Source organism: Pristiophorus japonicus, chromosome 1 (assembly GCF_044704955.1).
Source record: "Pristiophorus japonicus isolate sPriJap1 chromosome 1, sPriJap1.hap1, whole genome shotgun sequence".
NCBI lineage: Eukaryota > Metazoa > Chordata > Chondrichthyes > Pristiophoridae > Pristiophorus > Pristiophorus japonicus.
In genome coordinates this window covers 69559449-69580573 of record NC_091977.1, presented here as the reverse complement: position 1 = coordinate 69580573, position 21125 = coordinate 69559449, and the positions used below count along the sequence as shown (strand labels likewise).

Here is a 21125-nt window from a genome sequence, read left to right as displayed (position 1 = left end):
AAAAATAAAATCTGCAAGTTTCAGTGCCATCATAAACTAGTTACGGCCGATTTATTTTTAGTTACCGATTTTTTGACGACATTGGGGTGCCGGCTGTGTCATTTCTGGTCATTTAAGCGAGTTTGGCCAACTGGGATTTTTTCAAAAACGGCACAGTGCACTGTTCTGAAAAACCTTACCTGAACTTAAGAAAATCGCGCAGAGAATACGCCACTGTTTTAGTGGAGCTGAGTTAGGTTTTGGAGGGAGGGAAGACGACATGGCACTGGGGGCGGGGGCCTTTTGGCCCAGGATAGGAGCGAAAGCAGCACTGGAGGGGGCGGGGCCTTTTGGCCCAGGATAGGAGTGGCACCAGCAACTGGGGCCGGGGGGGGGCTTTTGGCCCAGGATAGCAGCAGCTACTTTTTGGCTTCAACAACATTCTTGGTGATTCACATTTTTAAGTTGTGCAGTTTCAAAAGGACAGGAGCAACATTATGGGATCATCACCTGCAAGTTTCCATCCAAAATAGCACACCACCCTGACCCAGACACATACCCTCATTCCTTCAGCACCATCAAAATTATAGAAACTCCCTAACACTATTGTGGAAGTACCATCACAAGGACTTCAGCGACAACTAGGGATGGTAAATGTGACACTGGTTGAAAAACTCTTGGAACACTGTTGCTAGAATTGATGTTCCAATTTGAACTTAATGCCCATTACTCATCAAAACATACAATTCTAATTCCTTGAAAAGAACAGATTTCAAAACAGACTATGTGGATTTGAATATTTGTCACTCAATCTACAATCACCACCTGAATCTGCAACATAAGCCATTTCTGATCACTCGGCCACAGTTAGTTTGCATGGTGCTTAAAGTCTACAAATATTTACAAAAGCTAGTTTGTTTAAAAAAAACATTCAGATTATAATTTTTTTTAGAAAAAATGCTAAAGCACAATGAAACTAGTTTTGAATCAGTACAAGTTAAATCAGCAATTTGGTTCAGGCATTATAAAGTAATTTGAAGCAATAAGATAGTCGTGAGGGAACAAAATAGCTCCTGGAATCAAGCAAGTAGTAGCTTGGCTGTATAATTTAACTATCTATCAACTTGGAATCCAAAAAGATATGGAAGGAGGGCAGGTGGAGCGCGCAAAGTCATCCAAGCCTAATCACTATTCACAGCCCCTGCTGGAAAAAAAAGTGTGCGTGTGTGGACATCTGGTTAAAACAGATTTGAGTATGATTCTGCTTTATGTTGCCATCAGCATTCACCATCTGAGATCCGTTTGATTGGGCTTGTTCAATTTCTGCATCAATACCCACAGTGGAAACCTGGCCACATCAGCAAAGTTAGCACCTTATTTTTACTTTTTCAAACATCTCTGACTTAGTAAAGCAGATCCATATTAGAAAATATACATACTTTTCAATGGGCAAAGGATGAGGTCCAGAGACAGAAAGCTTGTACAAAAACATCAAGAATTTGCGGAATGCCTCAAAAAAGGGCCAGCGTGAGAGAAGACAGATGCATTTATTGGTGTGCACAGACTTGGATGGGATTAGTTTCTTGCTCACAGCAGTGATGAGGCCCAGTTGCATTAGCTGTTTCTCAGTAAGTAGTTCCATTGGGTAAGACTCATAAAACTGGATAGCAGCACCATATACCTGTTTTGTTAGATCATAGGACAAAAGCATGTAAAATTAATTCCTCAAATACAAAGAAAATACCAGTTCATACAGATCACTCCAATCAAGAATGCTCTTTAACATGTCTTGGTCAAGGATTGAACCATTTCACTAATATATCCTGTATATTTAACATGAGAAATTGTGGATTTACAGTTGACAAAATTGTCCAGATTTAATCGTATAAATATGAATCTTTGAACTGTTGCCCTTCCTAAGAGAATAAGTCAGGTAGCTAAAATTACTGATCATTTTAGCAGTTGCCTTTCTGGATTTGTCATAAGGGACATTATGACACCCATTCCAGAAACTTGCCTTGTATTTCAAACTAAATTATAAACCATAATGTCCCTTAAATCTTGACATTGTCACTGGTTTGTGTTAACTGCAAATCCACATCATCTAATGTTACAAACTTCAGAATATATACTTACTCAGTTCTCTGCTATGCACTGCAGAACTGCAGTTTACATCTGCAAGCATGCTTGAACTTGAGAATGTAGCAAATAAGTGGAGCCAAGTAATCTTAAGTTAGAAGGTAAAAGCAGAACTCGCATTTATATAGCACCTTCTACAACGTTAGGACATCCCAAAGCACTTCACAATCAATGAAGTATTTTATGAAATGCAGTCACTGTTGTAAGGTAGGGAAACACGGCAGCCAATTTGCACAGAGCAAGGGTCTCACAAACAGTAATGAGATAAATTACAATTTAACTGTCCCAAGTGGTTTTGGTTGAGGGATAAATGATTGCCAGGACACCGAGGGAACTGCTGTGTTCTCTTTCATGTAGGCCTATAACTAATTTCAAGAACCTTCCAATTAATTGCTTTTTGTAAAACTAATTATTTGACTCAGTTTACTATTCATGTTCAAGAGATACTATACAAGATTTTTTGTTTCCTCAGAGTTTACCTTCTCTGCTGATGATGCAGTCAGCACAAAGGTAGAGAAAACTGGCAGTGGATATTTGGTTTGGGGAGCCCAGCATTCAATAGTAGCTCCCATGGGAAGGCAGAAGAGGGGAACTGATTCAGACAGTGGGAATAATTCATAATCATCTTCAGGATATCTGCATACTAATCCTGAAAAAGAAAGAGGCATAGAATGGAATGCAAATACGTGAAAATGTAACTTAAAGTAAATTGCAGCAGTTTTAAAATCTCATTATATTTTTTCTGGCAATCAGCAATACTTAAGTACTGTAAATACTGCAGATTTGCTAATCCCCAAGATAGCCAAAGTGCCAATAACTTCTCCAGATGTGCCACATTATTCAATAGTGGCAAGACATTATATTTTTGGGACGAGTGGGCAGGAGGTGATCTGTACCAATTGCTCTTGATTCCAGTGATTCAGCCTTAAACTATTGGGCGACAGAAATATTCTCTGCAAAATTATTCTGCCAGTCAATATATCTGATCAGTTACTTAATGTTAATGGTGTAAAAAGCTACCAGGTTCAAGTATCCAAATATACTGCACAAATTAATTTGTGGAAAAGATTCACAAGAAAAGATGCATGGTAAACAACCAGATATTGACCATATTTAACAATTCAATCTCAAGTGCCTGAATTGTAATGCCCAATTCAGCACATTCTGAAATATATTTAAAAGTATTAACAGTAGAGTACTACATATAGACTTCTGCATAGTAACATAGGCTTAAAGTTATATTTTACTAGCTTTGTTGCCAGTCACAATTAGAGCCTTAAGCTGGTTATTAGTAGCATTTTGACCATTTTCAGTCAGTTAGAACACAGCTCATCAAGCCTTTTAGCAAAATATTTTCTAGGAACGTCATATAAAAAAAATGAACACATTGGGATAGAGTTTTTGCTCGATTGCACTGGTTTCCGCCGCCGACCCCCAATCCCAGCGCAATTTGCCCAAGATCGACATAACTAGCCTAAAAGATCATGTAATTTTAAGCGCAAATTATTTTTAGTGCAAATCTTATGCGCAAGTTTAAAAGACACGGCGCTAAGATGGCCCTCCCTCAAAACTGGCCATCCCCCCAGGATAAATTAATCACCATTGGGTGTTTCCACTAATTGTGCTCATTTGTAGGCCTTCGAGGAGGCTCTAAAAATTATACTGGTTCTTTTGGAAGCAAGGACACTAAAGGCACATTTTAAAAGCATTGGAAAGTAGTTTTTTTTTATTTACTAAGAAACTGACTATTGTGTCCCAATAAAACTAGCAAATGATTTTGTAAATTATTTGCCATTTTTAGTAACTTAACATTCATAATTTGGCATTCGTGAGTTTGGTAGGTGGATGAGTTCGGGCAAGTGGGGGTGGGCAGGTGCCGTTTTGTCTTGTTTTTCCTACCAGTGCTGACACTAGAGCAGCTGATAAGGAGTGCGAGAGTAGGAGACGGAGGCCCAGAGACCAGCCCAAACAGCTACAGACAAAGATAGAGGGGTGTGAAATCGAGAGGTGACGTCACAGCCAAGCTGGTAAGTGGTTGCCTGTTCAACTGGTAAGTATAACTCTCTTTTAGACTGACTTTTAGATTGGTTTAATTGGCAGCGAACTACTAAGTAGGTGTTTGGTGTTTAAGTAAATTTTAGTAAGTAAATTAATTTAAGGGTTAAGTCATGACAGGAGAGCTCGGACCAGTGTCATGCTCCTCCTGTGCTATGTGGGAAATCAGGGACACTGGACGAGTATGTGTGCAGGAAGTGTGTCCAGCTGCAGCTCCTGACAGACCACATGACGGCCCCGGAGCTGCGGATGGACTCACTCTGGAGCATGCGCGATGCTGAGAATATTGTGGATAGCACATTTAGTGAGTTGGTCACACCGCAGGCAAGGGTTAGGACAGATAGTGAATGGGTGACCAAGAGACAAGGCAAGAGCAGGAAGGTAGTGCAGGAGTCCCCTGCGATCATCTCCCTCCAAAACAGATAAACCGTTTTGGATACTGTTGGGGGAGATGACTTATCAGGGGAAGGCACCAGCAGCCAGGCTCATGACACCATGGGTGGCTCTGCTGCACAGAAGGGCGGGAAAAAGAGTGGGAGAGCTATAGTGATAGGGGACTCTATTGTAAGGTGAATAGATAGGAGTTTCTGCAGCCGCGACCAAGACTCCAGGATGGTATGTTGCCTCCCTGGTGCAAGGGTCAAGGATGTCTCGGAGCAGCTGCAGAGCATTCTGAAGAGGGAGGGTGGACAGTCAGTTGTCGTGGTACATGTAGGTACCAACGATATAGGTAAGAAGCAGGAAGAGGTCCTACAAGCTGAATTTAGAGAGCTAGGAGTTAAATTAAAAAGTAGGACCTCAAAAGGTAGTAATCTCTGGATTACTACCAGTGCCACGTGCTAATCAGAGTAGAGGGAGCAGGATAGTTAGAATAAATATGTGGTTTGAGCAGTGGTGCAAGAGGGGGGGATTCAAATTCCAGGGAAATTGGAACCAGTTCTGGGGGAAGTGGGACCTGTACAAAAGGGACGGTCTGCACTTGGGCAGGACTGGAACTGATGTCCTCGGGGTAACATTTGCTGATGCAGTTCTGGAGTGTTTAAACTATATGGCAGGGGGATGGGAACCTATGCAGCGAGACAGGGCGAAGAAATATGCAGTCAGAAACAGATGATAGAAAGGAAAAAAGCAATAGTGGAAGGCCGAGTAAACAAAGGCAAGAAACAAAAAGGGCCACACTACAGCATAATTCTAAAAGGACAAAGGCTGTTTAAAAAAAACAAGCCTGAAGGCTTTGTATCTTAATGCAAGGAGTATCTGTAATAAAGTGGATGAATTAACTGTGCAAATAGATGTTAACAGATATGATGTGATTGGGATTACAGAGACGTGGCTCCAGGATGATCAGGGCTGGGAACTCAACATCCAAGGGTATTCAACATTCAGGAAGGCTAGAATAAAAGAAAAAGGAGGTGGGGTAGCATTGCTGGTTAAAGAGGAGATTAATGCAATAGTTAGGAAGGACATTAGCTTGGATGATGTGGAATCTATATGGGTAGAGCTGCAGAACACCAAAGGGCAAAAAATGTTAGTGGGAGTTGTGTACAGACCTCCAAACAGTAGTGGTGATGTTGGGGAGGGCAACAAACAGGAAATTAGGGGGTGCATGCAATAAAGGTGCAGCAGTTATCATGGGTGACTAATATGCATATAGATTGGGCTAACCAAACTGGAAGCAATACAGTGGAGGAGGATTTCCTGGAGTGCATAAGGGATGGTTTTCTAGACCAATATGTTGAGGAACCAACTAGGGGGGGGAGGCCATCTTAGACTGGGTGTTGTATAATCTCGAGAGGGGATTAATTAGCAATCTCGTTGTGCGAAGCCCCTTGGGGAAGTGTGACCATAATATGGTGGAATTCTACATTAGGATGGAGAATTAAACAGTTAATTCAGAGACCTTGGTCCAGAACTTAAAGAAGGGTAACTTTGAAGGTATGAGGTGTGAATTGGCTAGGATAGATTGGTGAATGATACTGAAGGGGTTGACTGTGGATGGGCAATCGCAGACATTTAGAGACCGCATGGATGAACTACAACAATTGTACATCCCTATCTGGCGTAAAAATAAAAAAGGGAAGGTGGCTCAACCGTGGCTATCAAGGGAAATCAGGGATAGTATTAAAGCCAAGGAAGTGGCATACAAATTGGCCAGAAATAGCAGCGAACCCGGGGACTGGGAGAAATTTAGAACTCAGCAGAGGAGGACAAAGAGTTTGATTAGGGCAGGGAAAATGGAGTACGAGAAGAAGCTTGCAGGGAACATTAAGACAGATTGCAAAAGCTTCCAGAGATATGTAAAGAGAAAAAGGTTAGTAAAGTCAAACGTAGATCCCCTGCAGTCAGAATCAGGGGAAGTCATAACGGGGAACAAAGAAATGGCAGACCAATTGAACAAGTACTTTGGTTCGGTATTCACTAAGGAGGACACAAACAACCTTCCGGATATAAAAGGAGTCAGAGGGTCGAGTAAGAAGGAGGAACTGAGGGAAATCCTTATTAGTCGGGAAATTGTGTTGGGGAAATTGATGGGATTGAAGGCTGATAAATCCCCAGGGCCTGATGGACTGCATTCCAGAGTACTTTAGGAGGTGGCCTTGGAAATAGCGGATCCATTGACAGTCATTTTCCAACATTCCATAGACTCTGGATCAGTTCCTATGGAGTGGAGGGTAGCCAATGTAACCCCACTTTTTAAAAAAAGGAGGGAGAGAGAAAACAGGGAATTATAGGCCGGTCAGCCTGACATCAATAGTGGGTAAAATGATGGAATCAATTATTAAGGATGTCATAGCACGCATTTGGAAAGAGGTGATATGATAAATCCATGCTGACTTGGAACTGTGAAAGGGAAATCATGCTTGACAAATCTTCTGGAATTTTTTGAGGATGTTTCCAGTAGAGTGGACAAGGGAGAACCAGTTGATGTGGTGTATTTGGATGTTCAGAAGGCTTTCGACAAGGTCCCACACAAGAGATTAATGCGTAAAGTTAAAGCACATGGGATTGGGGGTAGTGTGCGGACATGGATTGAGAACTGGTTGGCAGACAGGAAGCAAAGAGTAGGAGTAAATGGGTACTTTTCAGAATGGCAGGCAGTGACTAGTGGGGTACCGCAAGGTTCTGTGCTGGGGCCCCAGCTGTTTACATTGTACATTAATGATTTAGGCGAGGAGATTAAATATAGTATCTCCAAATTTGCAGGTGACACTAAGTTGGGTGGCAGCGTGAGCTGTGAGGAGGATGCTATGAGGCTGCAGAGTGACTTGGATATAGGTTAGGTGAGTGGCCAAATGCATGGCAGATGAAGTATAATGTGGATAAATGTGAGGTTAGCCACTTTGGTGGTAAAAACAGAGACAGACTATTATCTGAATGGTGACAGATTAGGAAAAGGGGAGGTGCAACGAGACCTGCGCATCATGGTACATCAGTCACTGAAGGTTGGCATGCAGGTACAGCAGGCGGTTAAGAAAGCAAATGGCATGTTGGCCTTCATAGCGAGGGGATTTGAGTACAGGGGCAGGAAGGTGTTACTACCGTTGTACAGGGCCTTGGTGAGGCCACACCTGGAGTATTGTGTACAGTTTTGGTCTCCTAACTTGAGGAAGGACATGCTTCCGATTGAGGGACTGCAGCGAAGGTTCACCAGACTGATTCCCTGGAAGGCGGGACTGACCTATCAAGAAAGACTGGATCAACTGGGCTTGTATTCACTGGAGTTCAGAAGAATGAGAGGGGATCTCAGAAACGTTTAAAATTCTGAAGGGTTTAGACAGGTTAGATGCAGGAAGAATGTTCCCAATGTTGGGGAAGTCCAGAACCAGGGGTCACAGTCTAAGGATAAGGAGTAAGCCATTTCGGACCGAGATGAGGAGAAACTTCTTCACCCAGAGAGGTGAACCTGTGGAATTCTCTACCACAGAAAGTTGTTGAGGCCAATTCACTAAATACATTCAAAAAGGAGTTAGATGTAGTCCTTACTACTAGGGGGATCAAGGGGTATGGCGAGAAAGCAGGAATGGGGTACTGAAGTTGCATGTTCAGCCATGAACTCATTGAATGGCGGTGCAGACTCGAAGGGCCGAATGGCCTACTCCTGCACCTATATTCTATTTTTCTATGTTTCTGTACCTGTATACCAACTTTCAATGACTGATGAACCATGACACCCATGCACCTCCCCTTTTCCTAATCTGCCACCATTCAGATAATATTCTGTCTTTGCGTTTTTGCCCCCAAAGTGGATAACCTCACATTTATCCACATTGTACTGCATCTGCCATGCATTTGCCCACTCACCGAACCTGTCCAAGTCACCCTGCACCCTCTTATCGTCCCCCTCACAACTCACACCGCCACCCAGTTTAGTGTCAGCTGCAAACTTGGAGATATTCCACTCAATTCCTTCATCTAAATCATTGATGTCTATTGTAAAGAGCTGGGGTCCCAGCACTGAGCCCTGCGGCACTCCACTAGTCACTGCCTGCCATTCTGAAAAGGACCCGTTTATCCCAACTCTCTGCTTTATGTCTGCCAATTGGTTCTCTATCCACGTCAGTATATTACCCCCAATACCATGTGCTTTGATTGTGCACACCAATCTCTTGTGTGGGACCTTGTCAAAAGCCTTTTGAAAGTCCAAATACACTACATCCACTGGTTCTCCCTTGTCCACTCTACTAGTTGCATCCTCAAAAAATTCCAGAAGATTTGTCAAGCATGATTTCCCCTTCATAATACCATGCTAACTTGGACCAATCCTGTCACTGTTTTCCAAATGCGCTGCTATTTCATCCTTAATGATTGATTCCAACATTTACCCCACTACTGATGTCAGGCTAACCGGCCTATAATTACCCACTTTCTCTCTCCTCCCTTTTTAAAAAGTGGTGTTACATTAGCTACCCTCCAGTCCATAGGAACTGATCCAGAGTCGATAGACTGTTGGAAAATGATCACCAATGCATCCAATATTTCTCGGGCCACTTCCTTGAGTACTCTGGGATGCAGACCATCAGGCCCCAGAGTTTTATCGGCCTTCAATCCCATCAATTTCCCCAACACAATTTCCCGCCTAATAAGGATATCCTTCAGTTCCTCTTTCTCACTAGACCCTCGGTCCCCTCGTACTTCCGGATGGTTATTTGTGTCTTCCTTCGTGAAGATAGAACCAAAGTACCTGTTCAATTGGCCTGCCATTTCTTTGTTCCCCATTATAAATTCACCTGAAGCTGACTGCAAGGGACCTACGTTTGTCTTCGCTAATCTTTTTCTCTTCACATATCGATAGAAGATTTTGCAGTCAGTTTTTATGTTCCCAGCAAGCTTCTTCTCGTACTCTATTTTACCCCTCTTAATCAGCAGTTTAGTGAGAATAGGGTCAAGGGAGCAGGAAGTGGGTCTCAGACAAGTTGAGCGTAGAGAGGTCAAGAGCGGCGATCAGAGAGAAACTAGAAAATGATGAGAGTTTAGGGCTCGGCCAGGGGGAACTTCAGAAGAAGTTTAGCCCGAAGGGCTCGGGGAAGAAAGGGAGCTCGCAGAAGCAGCTGATTGGATAGTCTCAATCTTTAAGACAAAGGAGTCCATGAGCTCCTCACACTTGTTGTTGGTGCTGAGTGTGGTGGATACAGGGAGAGGATTTAAGATGGTTAGCAGTAGAGAATAGCAGCCGGGGGTTATCTTTGCATTCCAGAATGATCCTCGAATAGTGACCTGACGAGAGTAGGACCCGATAATGCTTTACGGGGTCATGCCAGATCTGGCGATGAATGGCTAAACCAGTTGTCCGCCACATCCATTCAAGTCTGCGCCTCTTGGACTTGAGGGAACGAAGATTAGGGCTGTATCAGGGGGAAAGGCTAGGGTGAGAGAGAGTAATGGTTTTAATAGGGGCTAGGGCATCCAAGGTGTTGGTGAGGGGGTGGTTGAGCAGACCGGTGGCAACAGAAATGTCATGGTGAAAGGAGGACCAAAGGCTGGACAGTTTGGAGTTAATCACTGCAGTTGTGACAGAGTTTTGAGAGGTTTTTTTCCAGATCAGACGCAGAAGTAGGGTTGGGTAGGGTAAGGGGGATGTGGGTGGAGAGCGATACAAGGAAATGGTCAGAGTTGGCCTTATCTGTAACTGACACGGTAGGAATAACGAGGCCACGAGAGATGGCAAGGTCAAGGAGATGGTCGTGAATATGGGTTGAGGAATTCACATGGAGAGAGATATTAAGGGAGGACAGGAGGGTAGTGAACTTAGAGGAGAGCATGATGAATTGAGGTGGCGGCTGAAATCACCGAGGATGAGAAGTCGCTCAGTGCAGAGGCTGAGGGAGGAAAGCAGTGAAGATATCTCAGTGGTAACATTTTTTATCATACTTGCGTTGGGTACAGAGAACGAGAATTTTAAATGAGGTGAGAGGGGTGGAATAAGGAGAGATGTTCAAAAGGAGGAGAAAGTGCCAGAGGAGTCGGTGGACAGACCAAGGTATGATTTGGTGATGAGAGTCACACCGTCACCATGGCAGTTTGGGCAGGGCAAGTGGCTGAAGGTATAGCCAAGCAGGGAGGCTTCATTAAAGACAAGATGTCACCACCCCTCAGCCAAGTTCCTGCCAGGGCCATGATGTCGATGCAATCATCCACGATAAGCTCATGGATGGCAAGGGCCTTGTTCACAAGCGAACGGATATTCTGCAAGGAGATCCGGAGAGGATCGGTGATGGCTGATCCACTGCCAGTACTCACAGGGTCAGCACTTGGAGGGATGAGTTGAACGAGGAGGAGATTGGCAAGGTTAGCCCCCCACGGGCAGGCTAGACAGCAAGGTCGGCGAGAGAGTAGGATGGGACAGTTGGGCAGCAACGAGTGCCAGTGGGCCCTTCGGAGGATACCAAGAGAGGCACAGAGGGAAGCTGCAGGCTTGTCTAAAAGGGAGTTGAGCCTGGGACAGCGGCAGGAGAGCAAGAGTAATAAAGAGTTGGGGTAGGGATTTGGGAGAACAGAGTATCCGAGAGGGGAGAGATGAGAGGTGACATGATGACAGGAGACACTGGTCAGGGAGGGAGAGAGAGAAATGAAAAAGCAGGAGAAGGAAGTGGAAATAGAAGTGAATGGCTTGGGTTTGAAGTAGCAACCAAAATGTGCACACAAATAGACACGGGGAAAAAAAGAGCGAATAGGGAATAGGTCGATAACAATAGTAGAATCAGTATAATCAAGATTATATTAAACAAAATTGATTAATATACAGATTATTTAAGTAAATTTAAAAATCAGAACTTGAGTAATTGAAAAGTTAAATCATTCTCTAGCTGTCTATTTAAATCATTCATAGAATTACTTGGAGAAACAGTTTCAGTAACACTCAATGCCACTCGATGAACATTTTGTGGTACCACTATATTCGCAGGGATCAGGGAGTGTGGGTGTGGGGGTGGGGGGAGAAGATAAATAAAAAAATAGGAGGCTGGCCAAGGCAAACAATACAGAAGCAGATTTCCATTTTCCAGAGATATTAAAATCTAAATAGTGAATATACACAAACTTTCATCTGAGAGGGGCCTTCTAATAATGAATGATCTCCCAAATTATCACATCATCAACACAACAGTGTCAAAATTGGAAATTTAAATAAATAATTTAATTAATGGCATTATTATTAGTCTGATGAAGCACTGGCTGAGAGATGTTCAGTATTATTTGGATTATTGTAAAATATCAAATTATTCAAGCTTTACTGTCTAACCATGTTGAAGAAATTGTCAGAGAACTTTGTTTGTATTTTTCCTCCAATTTAAATTTGGCACAGCCTTTTATTTTACTTAGAAATTGATCACTCCACAATAACATTTATTCTGGTATCAGGCAAGCTTTTCCTTGAAAAGACCTGTCCTCTTCACAGAGGGAAGCTAATCTTGTCCAGTCCACCTCTCACTTCTGGTCATTTAGAGCAATTTAGGCTCTTGTGCATTTAGGCATGCTTGAAACAAAGATACATACTGGAACTTCACTGGGATAATTTCATTTGCATGAAAGCTACATATTAAGATATAAGCAGCTTAATCTGAGTTGGGAAATCAGAAAAAAAACTGATGTGCTCATCTGATAGGAAAGAGGTGGGCATCAAAAGAATTAATAAAATCTGTTGGGACTTCGGCTCTTCTGCAACTTCTGCCAGTGGTTTTAACTCCAGGCTCTCACCTAATTGAGTTGGTAAGACAATAGCTGAAAGAAAGATGGCGTTTAAGTTTATATTGAAGTTCACTTCCTCACAATGAGGAGGCATGAAAAGTGTTCGCGATTACTTTTCTTAAAATTTTTGGGTTACATACCAGCTTTATATGCAATTGAATTAGAAGCAGGAACAGACTTCTTGTAACAAAGATACACACTGGAACCCCACTGTAAATAGAAACAAATAGTTACAAACTGCATAAAATCTCACACTTTTGATTTAAAAATTTATAACATTCACAATTAATTAACCTAAAGGCTAAAGCAAAAAGTGTTTCACAGGCTAGAAGATATGGAATATACTCATCACTATTCTCTATTGGCGTTCAGCTTCTACCACTAGAAACTGTTCGTGAACCAAGTAAAATCTCGAGTGGTAGAAAACTGGCATTTACAATATGTGATTTGGCACCAAATGCTTTAATAAGCCTAGTGACATACACTAGTCATCACATATGACCATACAAGCTTCAACAATGGTAAGGTTTGCCATTACCTTTCTATTATTACTCCAGGTTAAGCACTCCAGTCAGTTTCAAGCTACTGGGGCAAGAGTTTACTTAAATTCCTCAACTTGAACAAACCCCCATTATAATTACTCCAGGTTTTAATGTTGCATTAAACTTTTGGTTATATCACACTGGAGAAAACGTCACATATGAGCTGCTGGAGACGTCAGATTCAGCTTCTCACTATAAACAATGAATTCTAAAGGTGTTTTATATTGTGAGGGGGCCACTGGGTTCACCAAGCTGCAAGTCAAATGTAAAGCTGGCAGACATAAAAACAAAAAATGTTGGAAATACACAGCAGGTCTGTTAGCATCTGTAAAGAAAACAAAAAGGCACGTGGACATTGGGTGTAGGCCATTTGTCAGATCTGAAAAATTGAAGATAACCAAGCCCTGTACGAGAGCCGAGAGAAATTCTTAAGTGTCTACATCCAAAATGTTATGTCTTTTCTTTTTATTGATGTTGTCTGACTCGTATATTTTCAGAATTTTTCATTTTATTTACAAATGCCTAGTGGCTTGCAAGTCCTGCTAAAAACAGGCTTTGCCTGCAGCCAATCAAAGCTACTCCCAGCAGTTTCACATCCAGCAGCATTGAAGAATGTTGGTGCTCAGAGACTTGGGTGTCCTTGTGCAAAAAACACAAAGCTAGCATGCAGTTACAGCAAGCAATAAGGAAGGCAAACAGCATGTTGTCCTTTATTGCAAGAGAGTTGGAGTATAAGGAAGGAAGTCTTGCTACAATTGTATTGGGCATTGGTGAGACCACACCTGGTGTACTATGCACAGTTTTGGTCTTATCTAAGGAAGGATGTAACACCTCCAAGGTAAGGGGAGGAGTTAAACTAATATGGCAGGGGGATGGGAACCTATGCGGGGAGGCAGAGGGAAATAGAAGAGGGGCAGAAGCAAAAGATAGAAATGAGAATAGTAAAAGTGCAGGGCAAAGAAACCCAAGGGAAAAAGCAAAAAGGGCCACATTACGTCAAGATTCAAAAGGGGAAAAGTGAGTTATAAAGACAAGCCTGAAGACTCTGCCTCAATGTGAGGAGTATTCGGAATAAGGTGGATGAATTAACTGCGCAGATAGCAGTTAACGGATACGATGTGATTGGCATCACGAAGACATGGCTCCAGGGTGACCAAGGCTGGGAACTCAACATCCAAGGGTATTCAGCATTTAGGAAGGATAGACAGAAAGGAAAAGGAGGTGGGGTGGCGTTGCTGGTTAAAGAGGAAATCAATGCAATTGTAAGGAAGGACATTAGTCTGGATGATGTGGAATCGGTATGGATGGAGCTGCGGAATACCAAAGGGCAGAAAATGCTCGTGGGATTTGTGTATAGACCACCAAATAGTAGTAGTGAGGTTGGGGACAGCATCAAACAAGAAATAAGGGATGTGTGCAATAAAGGTACAGCAGTAATCATGGGCGACTTTAATCTACATATTGATTGGGCTAACCAAACTGGTAGCAATGCGGTGGAGGAGGATTTCCTGGAGTATATTAGGGATGGTTTTCTAGACCAATATGTCGAAGAACCAACCAGGGAGCTGGCCATCCTGGACTGGGTGATGTGTAATGAGAAGGGACTAATTGGCAATCTTGTTGTGCGAGGCCCCTTGGGGAAAAGTGACCATAATATGGTAGAATTCCTTATTAAGATGGAGAGTGACAAAGTTAATTCGGAAACAAGGGTCCTGAATTTAAGGAAAGGTAACTTCGATGGTATGAGGCGTGAATTGGCTAGAATAGACTGGCAGAGGATACTTAAAGGGTTGACGGTGGATAAGCAATGGCAAACATTTAAAGATCATATGGATGAGTTTCAGCAATTGTACATCCCTGTCTGGAGTAAAAATAAAACTGGGAAGATGCTTCAACCATGGCTAACAAGGGAAATTAAGGAGTGTTAAAACCAAGGAAGAGGCATATAAATTGGCTAGAAAAAGCAACAAACCTGAGGACTGGGAGAAATTGAGAATTCAACAGAGGAGGATTAAGGGTTTAATTAAGGGGGGAAATAGAGTACGAGAGGAAGCTGGCAGGGAACATAAAAACTGACTGCAAATGCTTCTATAAATATGTGGAGAGAAAGAGATGAGTAAAGACAAACGTAGGTCCCTTGCAGTCGGATTCAGGTGAATTTATAATGGGGAACAAAGAAATGGCAGACAATTTGAACCAATACTTCGGTTCTGTCTTCACAAAGGAAGATACAAATAACCTTCCGAATGTACTAGGGACAGTGGGTCTAGTGAGAAGGAGGAACTGGAAGATATCCTTATTAGGATCTTCTAGAATTTTTTGAGGATGTAACTAGCAGAGTGGACAAGGGAGAACCAGTGGATGTGGTGTATTTGGACTTTCAAAAGGCTTTTGACAAGGTCCCACATAAGAGATTGGTGTGCAAAATCAAAGCGCATGGTATTGGGGGTAACGTACTGGCATGGATAGAGAACTGGTTGGCAGACAGGAAGCAGAGAGTCGGGATAAACGGGTCCTTTTCAGGATGGCAGGCAGTGATTAGTGGGGTGCCGCAGGGCTCAGTGCTGGGACCCTAGCTCTTTACAATATACATTAACAATTTGGATGAAGGAAGAGAGTGTAATATCTCCAAGTTTGCGGATGACACTAAACTGGGTGGCGGTGTGAACTGTGAGGAGGACGTTAAGAGGCTGCAGGGTGACTTGGACAGGTTCGGTGAATGGGCAAATGCGTGACAGATGCAGTATAATGTGGATAAATGTGAGGTTATCCATTTTGGGGGCAAAAACACGAAGGCAGAATATTATCTGAATGACGGCAGATTAGGAAAAGAGGAGGTGCAAAGAGACCTGGGTGTCATGGTTCATCAGTCACTGAAAGTGGACACGCAGGTACAGCAGGCGGTAAAGGCAGCAAATGGTATGTTGGCTTTCATAGCTAGGGGATTTGAGTATAGGAACAGGGAGGTCTTAATGCAGCTGTACAGGGCCTTAAGTGAGGCCTCACCTGGAATATTGTGTTCAGTTTTGGTCTCCTAGTCTGAGGAAGGATATTCTTGCTATTGAGAGAGTGCAGCGAAGGTTCACCAGACTGATTCCAGGGATGGCTGGGCTGGCATATGAGGAGAGACTGGATCAACTGGGCCTTTATACACTGGCGTTTAGAAGGATGAGAGGAGATCTCATAGAAACGTATAAGATTCTGACGGGACTGGGCAGGTTAGATGCGGGAAGAATGTTCCCGATGTTGGGGAAGTCCAGAACCAGGGGACACAGTCTTCGGATAAGGGGTAGGCCATTTAGGACTGAGATGAGGAGAAACTGCTTCAATCAGAGTTGTTAACCTGTGGAATTCCCTGCCGCAGAGAGTTGTTGATGCCAGTTCATTGGATATATTCAAGAGGGAGTTAGATATGGCTCTTACGGTTGGGGGGGGGATCAAGGGGTTTGGAGAGAAAGCAGGAGGGGGGTGCTGAGGGAGTGATCAGCCATGATCTTGTTGAATGGCGGTGCAGGCTCGAAGGGCCTACTCCTGCACCTATTTTCTATGTTTCTATAACGGAGGTTCACTAGATTAAGATTCCTGGGATGAGAGGGCTGTCTTATGATGAGAGATTGTGTAGAATGGGCCTATATTCTCTGGAGTTTAGAAGAATGTGAGGTGATCTCATTGAAACATACAAAATTCTGAAGGGGATTGACAGAGTAAACGCTGAGAATCAGTTTAGGTGGAGATAAGAATAAGGGAAAGAAGTCACTGGTGGGAGTGGCCTACAGGCCCCCAAACAGTAGCTACTCTCGAGTATAAATCAAGAAATAATGGAGGCTTGTAAGAAAAGTACAGCAATAAGCATGAGCAATTTTAATCTTCATATTGATTGGACAAATCAAATTGGCAATAACCTTCAGGAAGAGTTCATAGAGTGTATGTGGGATGATTTCTTGAAACAAAACATTGTGGAACCAACCAGGGAGTAAACTATTTTAGATCTGGTAATGTGTAACAAGTCTGGATTAATTAATGATCTTGTAATGAAGGATCCTCTTGGGAACAGTGATCATAACATGGTCAAATTTCAAATTCAGTTTGAGGGTGAGAAAGCTAGTTCTCAAACTAGTGTCCTGAACTTAAATAAAGGTAATTACAAAGGTATGAATGAAGAGTTGGTTAAACTGGACTGGGAAAATATATTACAGGGTAAGACAGTAGAAATGCTGCAGTAAATATTTGAGATATTTCATAATTCTCAGCAAAGGTTTATTCCAATGAGAAATAAAGATTCGAAGAGAAGGATGAACCATCCCTGACTAACTAAAGGATGGTATCAAATTGAAAACAAAGGCATACAATGTTTCGAAGGACAGTGGACAGCCAAAGGATTGGGATAGTTTTAGAAACCAGCAAAGGATGACTAAAAAAATGATAAGACAGAAAACAGCATACAAGAGTAAACTAGCAAGAAATATAAAAACAGACAGTAAGAGCTTCCGCAGGTATATAAAAAGGAACCGAATAGCTAAAGTAAACAATGGTCCCTTACAGGATAGGACTGGAGAATTAATAATGGGAAACAGAGAAATGACAGAGACTTTGAACAAATAATTTTTCAGTCTACGGTAGAGGACACTAAAAACATCCCAATAATTGATGATCAAGGAGCTATAGTGGGGGGGGTGGGGGGTGTGAGGGAGAAGGGAGGACTTAAAATAATCGCTATCACTAGATATAAAGTACTAGGCAAACTAATGGGACTAAAGGTGGACAAGTCCCTTGGACCTGATGGCTTGCATCCTAGGGTCTTGAGAAGTGGCTGCAGAGATAGTGGATGCATTGGGCATAATGTACCAAAATCCCCTGAATTCTGCAGTGGTCCCATTGGGAAATGCTGGAGTCCATCAGTAAGGTCGTAGTAAGAGGACATTTAGAAAATCATAATGCAGTCAAGCAGAGCCAGCATGGTTTTATGAAAGGGAAATCATGTTTGATAAATCTGCTGGAATTCTTTGAGGATGCAATGAGCAGAGTGGATAAAGGTGAACCAGTTGATGTCGTATATTTGGATTTCTAGAAAGCATTCGATAAGGTGCTACACAAAAGATTACTGCACAAGATAAAAGCTCACAGGGTTGGGGGCTGGAGAAATACCACCAACGATGTCTCCGCAAGATCCTGCAAATCTCCTGGGAGTAGACGCACCAATGTCAGTGTTCTCGATGAGGCCAACATCCCAAGCATCAAAGCACTGACCACACTCAACCAGCTCCGTTGGGCGGGCCACACTGTTCGCATGCCTGACACAAGACTCCCAAAGCAAGCGCTCTACTCTGAACTCCTACGCAGCAAGCGAGCCCCAATATGGGCAGAGGAAACGTTTCAAGAACATCCTCAAAGCCTCCTTGATAAAATGCAACATCTCCACCAACAACCTGGAAGTCCCTGTCCAAAGACCGCCCTAAGTGGAGGAAGAGCATCCAGGGAGGGCGCTGAGCACTTTGAGTCTCGTCACCGAGAGCATGCAGAAAACAAGCGCAGGCATAGGAAGGAGCATGCGGCAAACCAGACCCCCCAACACCCAGCCCTTCCTTTAACCACTGTCTGTCCCACCTGTGAGAGACTGTAATTCCCATATTCGACTGTAGTCACCTAAGAACTCGCTTTTAGAGTGGAAGCAAGTCTTCCTCGATTTTGATGATGATGATTAGCATGGATAGAGGATTGGCTAACTCGCAGAAAACGGTCAAGATAAATAGGTCATTTTCAGGTTCGCAAACTGTAATGAGTGGGGTGCCACACGGATCAGTGCTGGTGCCTCAACTATTTAAATTTATATGAATGACTTGAATGAAGCGACAGTGTTACATAGCCAAATTTGCTGATGATACAAAGATAGGTGGGAAAGCAAATTGTGAGGACGACGCAAATAATCTACAATGGGATATAGATATGCTCAGTGAGTAGGCAAACATTTGGCAGATGAAGTATAATGTGGAAAAATGAGAGATTATCCACTTTGGCAGGAAAAATAAAAGAGCAAATTATTTAAATGGGAAGCGATTACAAAATGCTGTTGTAGAGGGATCTGGGGGTTTTTGTGCATGAAACACACAAGTTAGCATTCAGGTAAAGCAAGTAATGAGGAAGGCAAATGGAATGCTGGCCTTTATTGCAAAGGGGATGGAGTATACAAGTAGGGAAGTCCTGCTACAACTGTACAGGGCATTGGTAAGATCACACCTGGAGTACTGTGTACAGTTTTGGTCTCCTTATTTGAGGAAGGATATACAGCTCAGAGAAGGTTCACAAGGTTGATTCCCGAGAGGAAGGGGTTGTCATATGAAGAAAGGTTGAGCAGATTGAGCCTCTACTCATTGGAATTCAGAAGAATGAGAGGTGATCTTATCAAAACGTATAAGATTAGGAGGGGTCTTGACAAGGTGGATGCAGAGAGGATGTTTCCACTGATGGGGGAAGACTGGAACTACAGGGCATGATCTTAGAATAAGGGGCCACCCATTTAATAAGAAATTTCTTCGCTCAGAGGGTCGTGAATCTTTGGAATTCTCTACGCCAGAGAGCTGTGGAGGCTGGATCATTGAATATATTTAAGGTGGAGATAAGACAGATTTTTGAATGATAAGGGAGTCTCGGGCTATGGGGAACGGACGAGGAGTTGAGGCCAGGATCAGATCAGCCATAATCTTATTGAATGGCGGAGCAGGCTCCAGGGACCAAATGGCCTACTCCTGCTCCTATTTTGTATGTTCTATGTTCGGAAACGTTGATTCCCCTGGCCGTCGAGAACTTGGGGACACAGTCTCAGGATAAGGGGTCGACCACTTAAGACAGAGTTGGAGGAGGAATTTCTTCACTTTTAGGATGGTGAATCTTTGGAATTTTCTGCCCCAGAGGGCTGTGGATGCTGAATCTCTGAATATATTCAAGGCTGAGAGATAGATTTTGGGAGTCTAGGGGAATCAAGGGATATGAAGATCGGGCGGGAAAATGGAGTTGAGGTCGACAATCAGCCATGATCGTGTTGAATGGCTGAGCAGGCTCAAAGGGCTGCAGGGCCACTTCCTGCTCCTATTTCTTATGTTCTGAAGAACAAACTTGCATTTATATAGCGCCTTTCACAACCTCGGATTGTCCTAAAATGTTTATCAATTAAGTAATTTTTGACCTGCTGACACTGTTGTAACGTAGGAAATGCGGCCAACAATTCACACAATCCCACAAACAGCACAAGATAAACCACAAAATCTATTTTAAGTATGTTGGTTGAATAACAATTATTGTCCAAGACACCAGGGGAACTACCATACTCTTCTTCAAATAGAACCATGGGATCTTTTATGTCCACCCAAGAGCAGACAGAGCCTCAATTTACTGACCCAGATTTTGCAGCAAGAATAGTGGGACTATCAGCGCTCACCATTAAGGTTAAATTGGACAGCAACTTCCAGTGTCCGCACATGCATAGTTAAATGCAGAAATCAGGAAGTTGCTGTTCAAGATGCCCTGCTCTTCGACAAGCTTTGCTACACTGGTACCTTCCCAACAGACTCGCAATTAAAACATGTAAAGGGCGCAAAGCTGCGGTACTTGCCCACCAGATACCCACTAAGAAAAAGTTACGGTTTGTCCATTTAGGTGCAAGTGAATTTGTAACAGTGTGGTTATGCAAGCAGTGATCCTGACCAATGGATCCACGACAGACCCATTCCACTTTCGGATTGGGGTCAAGCAAGGCTAAGTCATCCTTGCTGCAATGCTCCATCTCACCCTCAACAAACTCTCCGCTGGAGCGGAACTAAATTACAGGATAAATGGGTATCTGTTCAACCTCCTCCGCTTCCAGGCCAGATCCAAGGTCGTCTCATCCTCCGCCATTGAACTACAGTACGCAGACGACACTTGTGTCTGAGAACACTCGGAGGCCAAACTCCAAGTCATCGTCAACTTCTTCACCAAGGTGTACGAGAGCATGGGCCTTACACTAAATATCTGTAAGACAAAGGGCCTCGATCAACCTGCCCCCGCCACACAACACTGTCCCCCGATTATCAAAATCCACGCTTTGGACAACATGGACCATTTCCCATATCTCAGGAGCCGACCGTCAAGGCCAGACATAGACGACGAGGTCCAACACCGCCTTGTGTGCCAGTGCAGCCTTCGCACAAACCCAGCACCAAGCTCATGATCTACAGAACAGGATACCCGCCC

General features: G+C 43.2%; 1 protein-coding gene across 9 annotated transcripts in view; it reads right to left on the bottom strand.

The window, feature by feature from the left end:
- dennd4c (DENN/MADD domain containing 4C) overlaps positions 1-21125 on the bottom strand; it is a 234982-nt gene that overhangs the window by 101835 nt on the left and 112022 nt on the right. For 6 of the 9 annotated variants that reach the window (XM_070880881.1, XM_070880910.1, XM_070880927.1 and 3 more), the window contains exons 4-7: positions 12498-12567; positions 12367-12390; positions 2598-2767; positions 1419-1660 (exon numbers count right to left, since the gene is read on the bottom strand). In XM_070880881.1, coding sequence (XP_070736982.1) covers positions 1419-1660; positions 2598-2767; positions 12367-12390; positions 12498-12567 — 506 coding nt within the window. The remainder of the gene's footprint in view (positions 1-1418; positions 1661-2597; positions 2768-12366; positions 12391-12497; positions 12568-21125) is intronic. The other 3 variants (XM_070880919.1, XM_070880956.1, XM_070880937.1) reach the window with 1 other exon arrangement.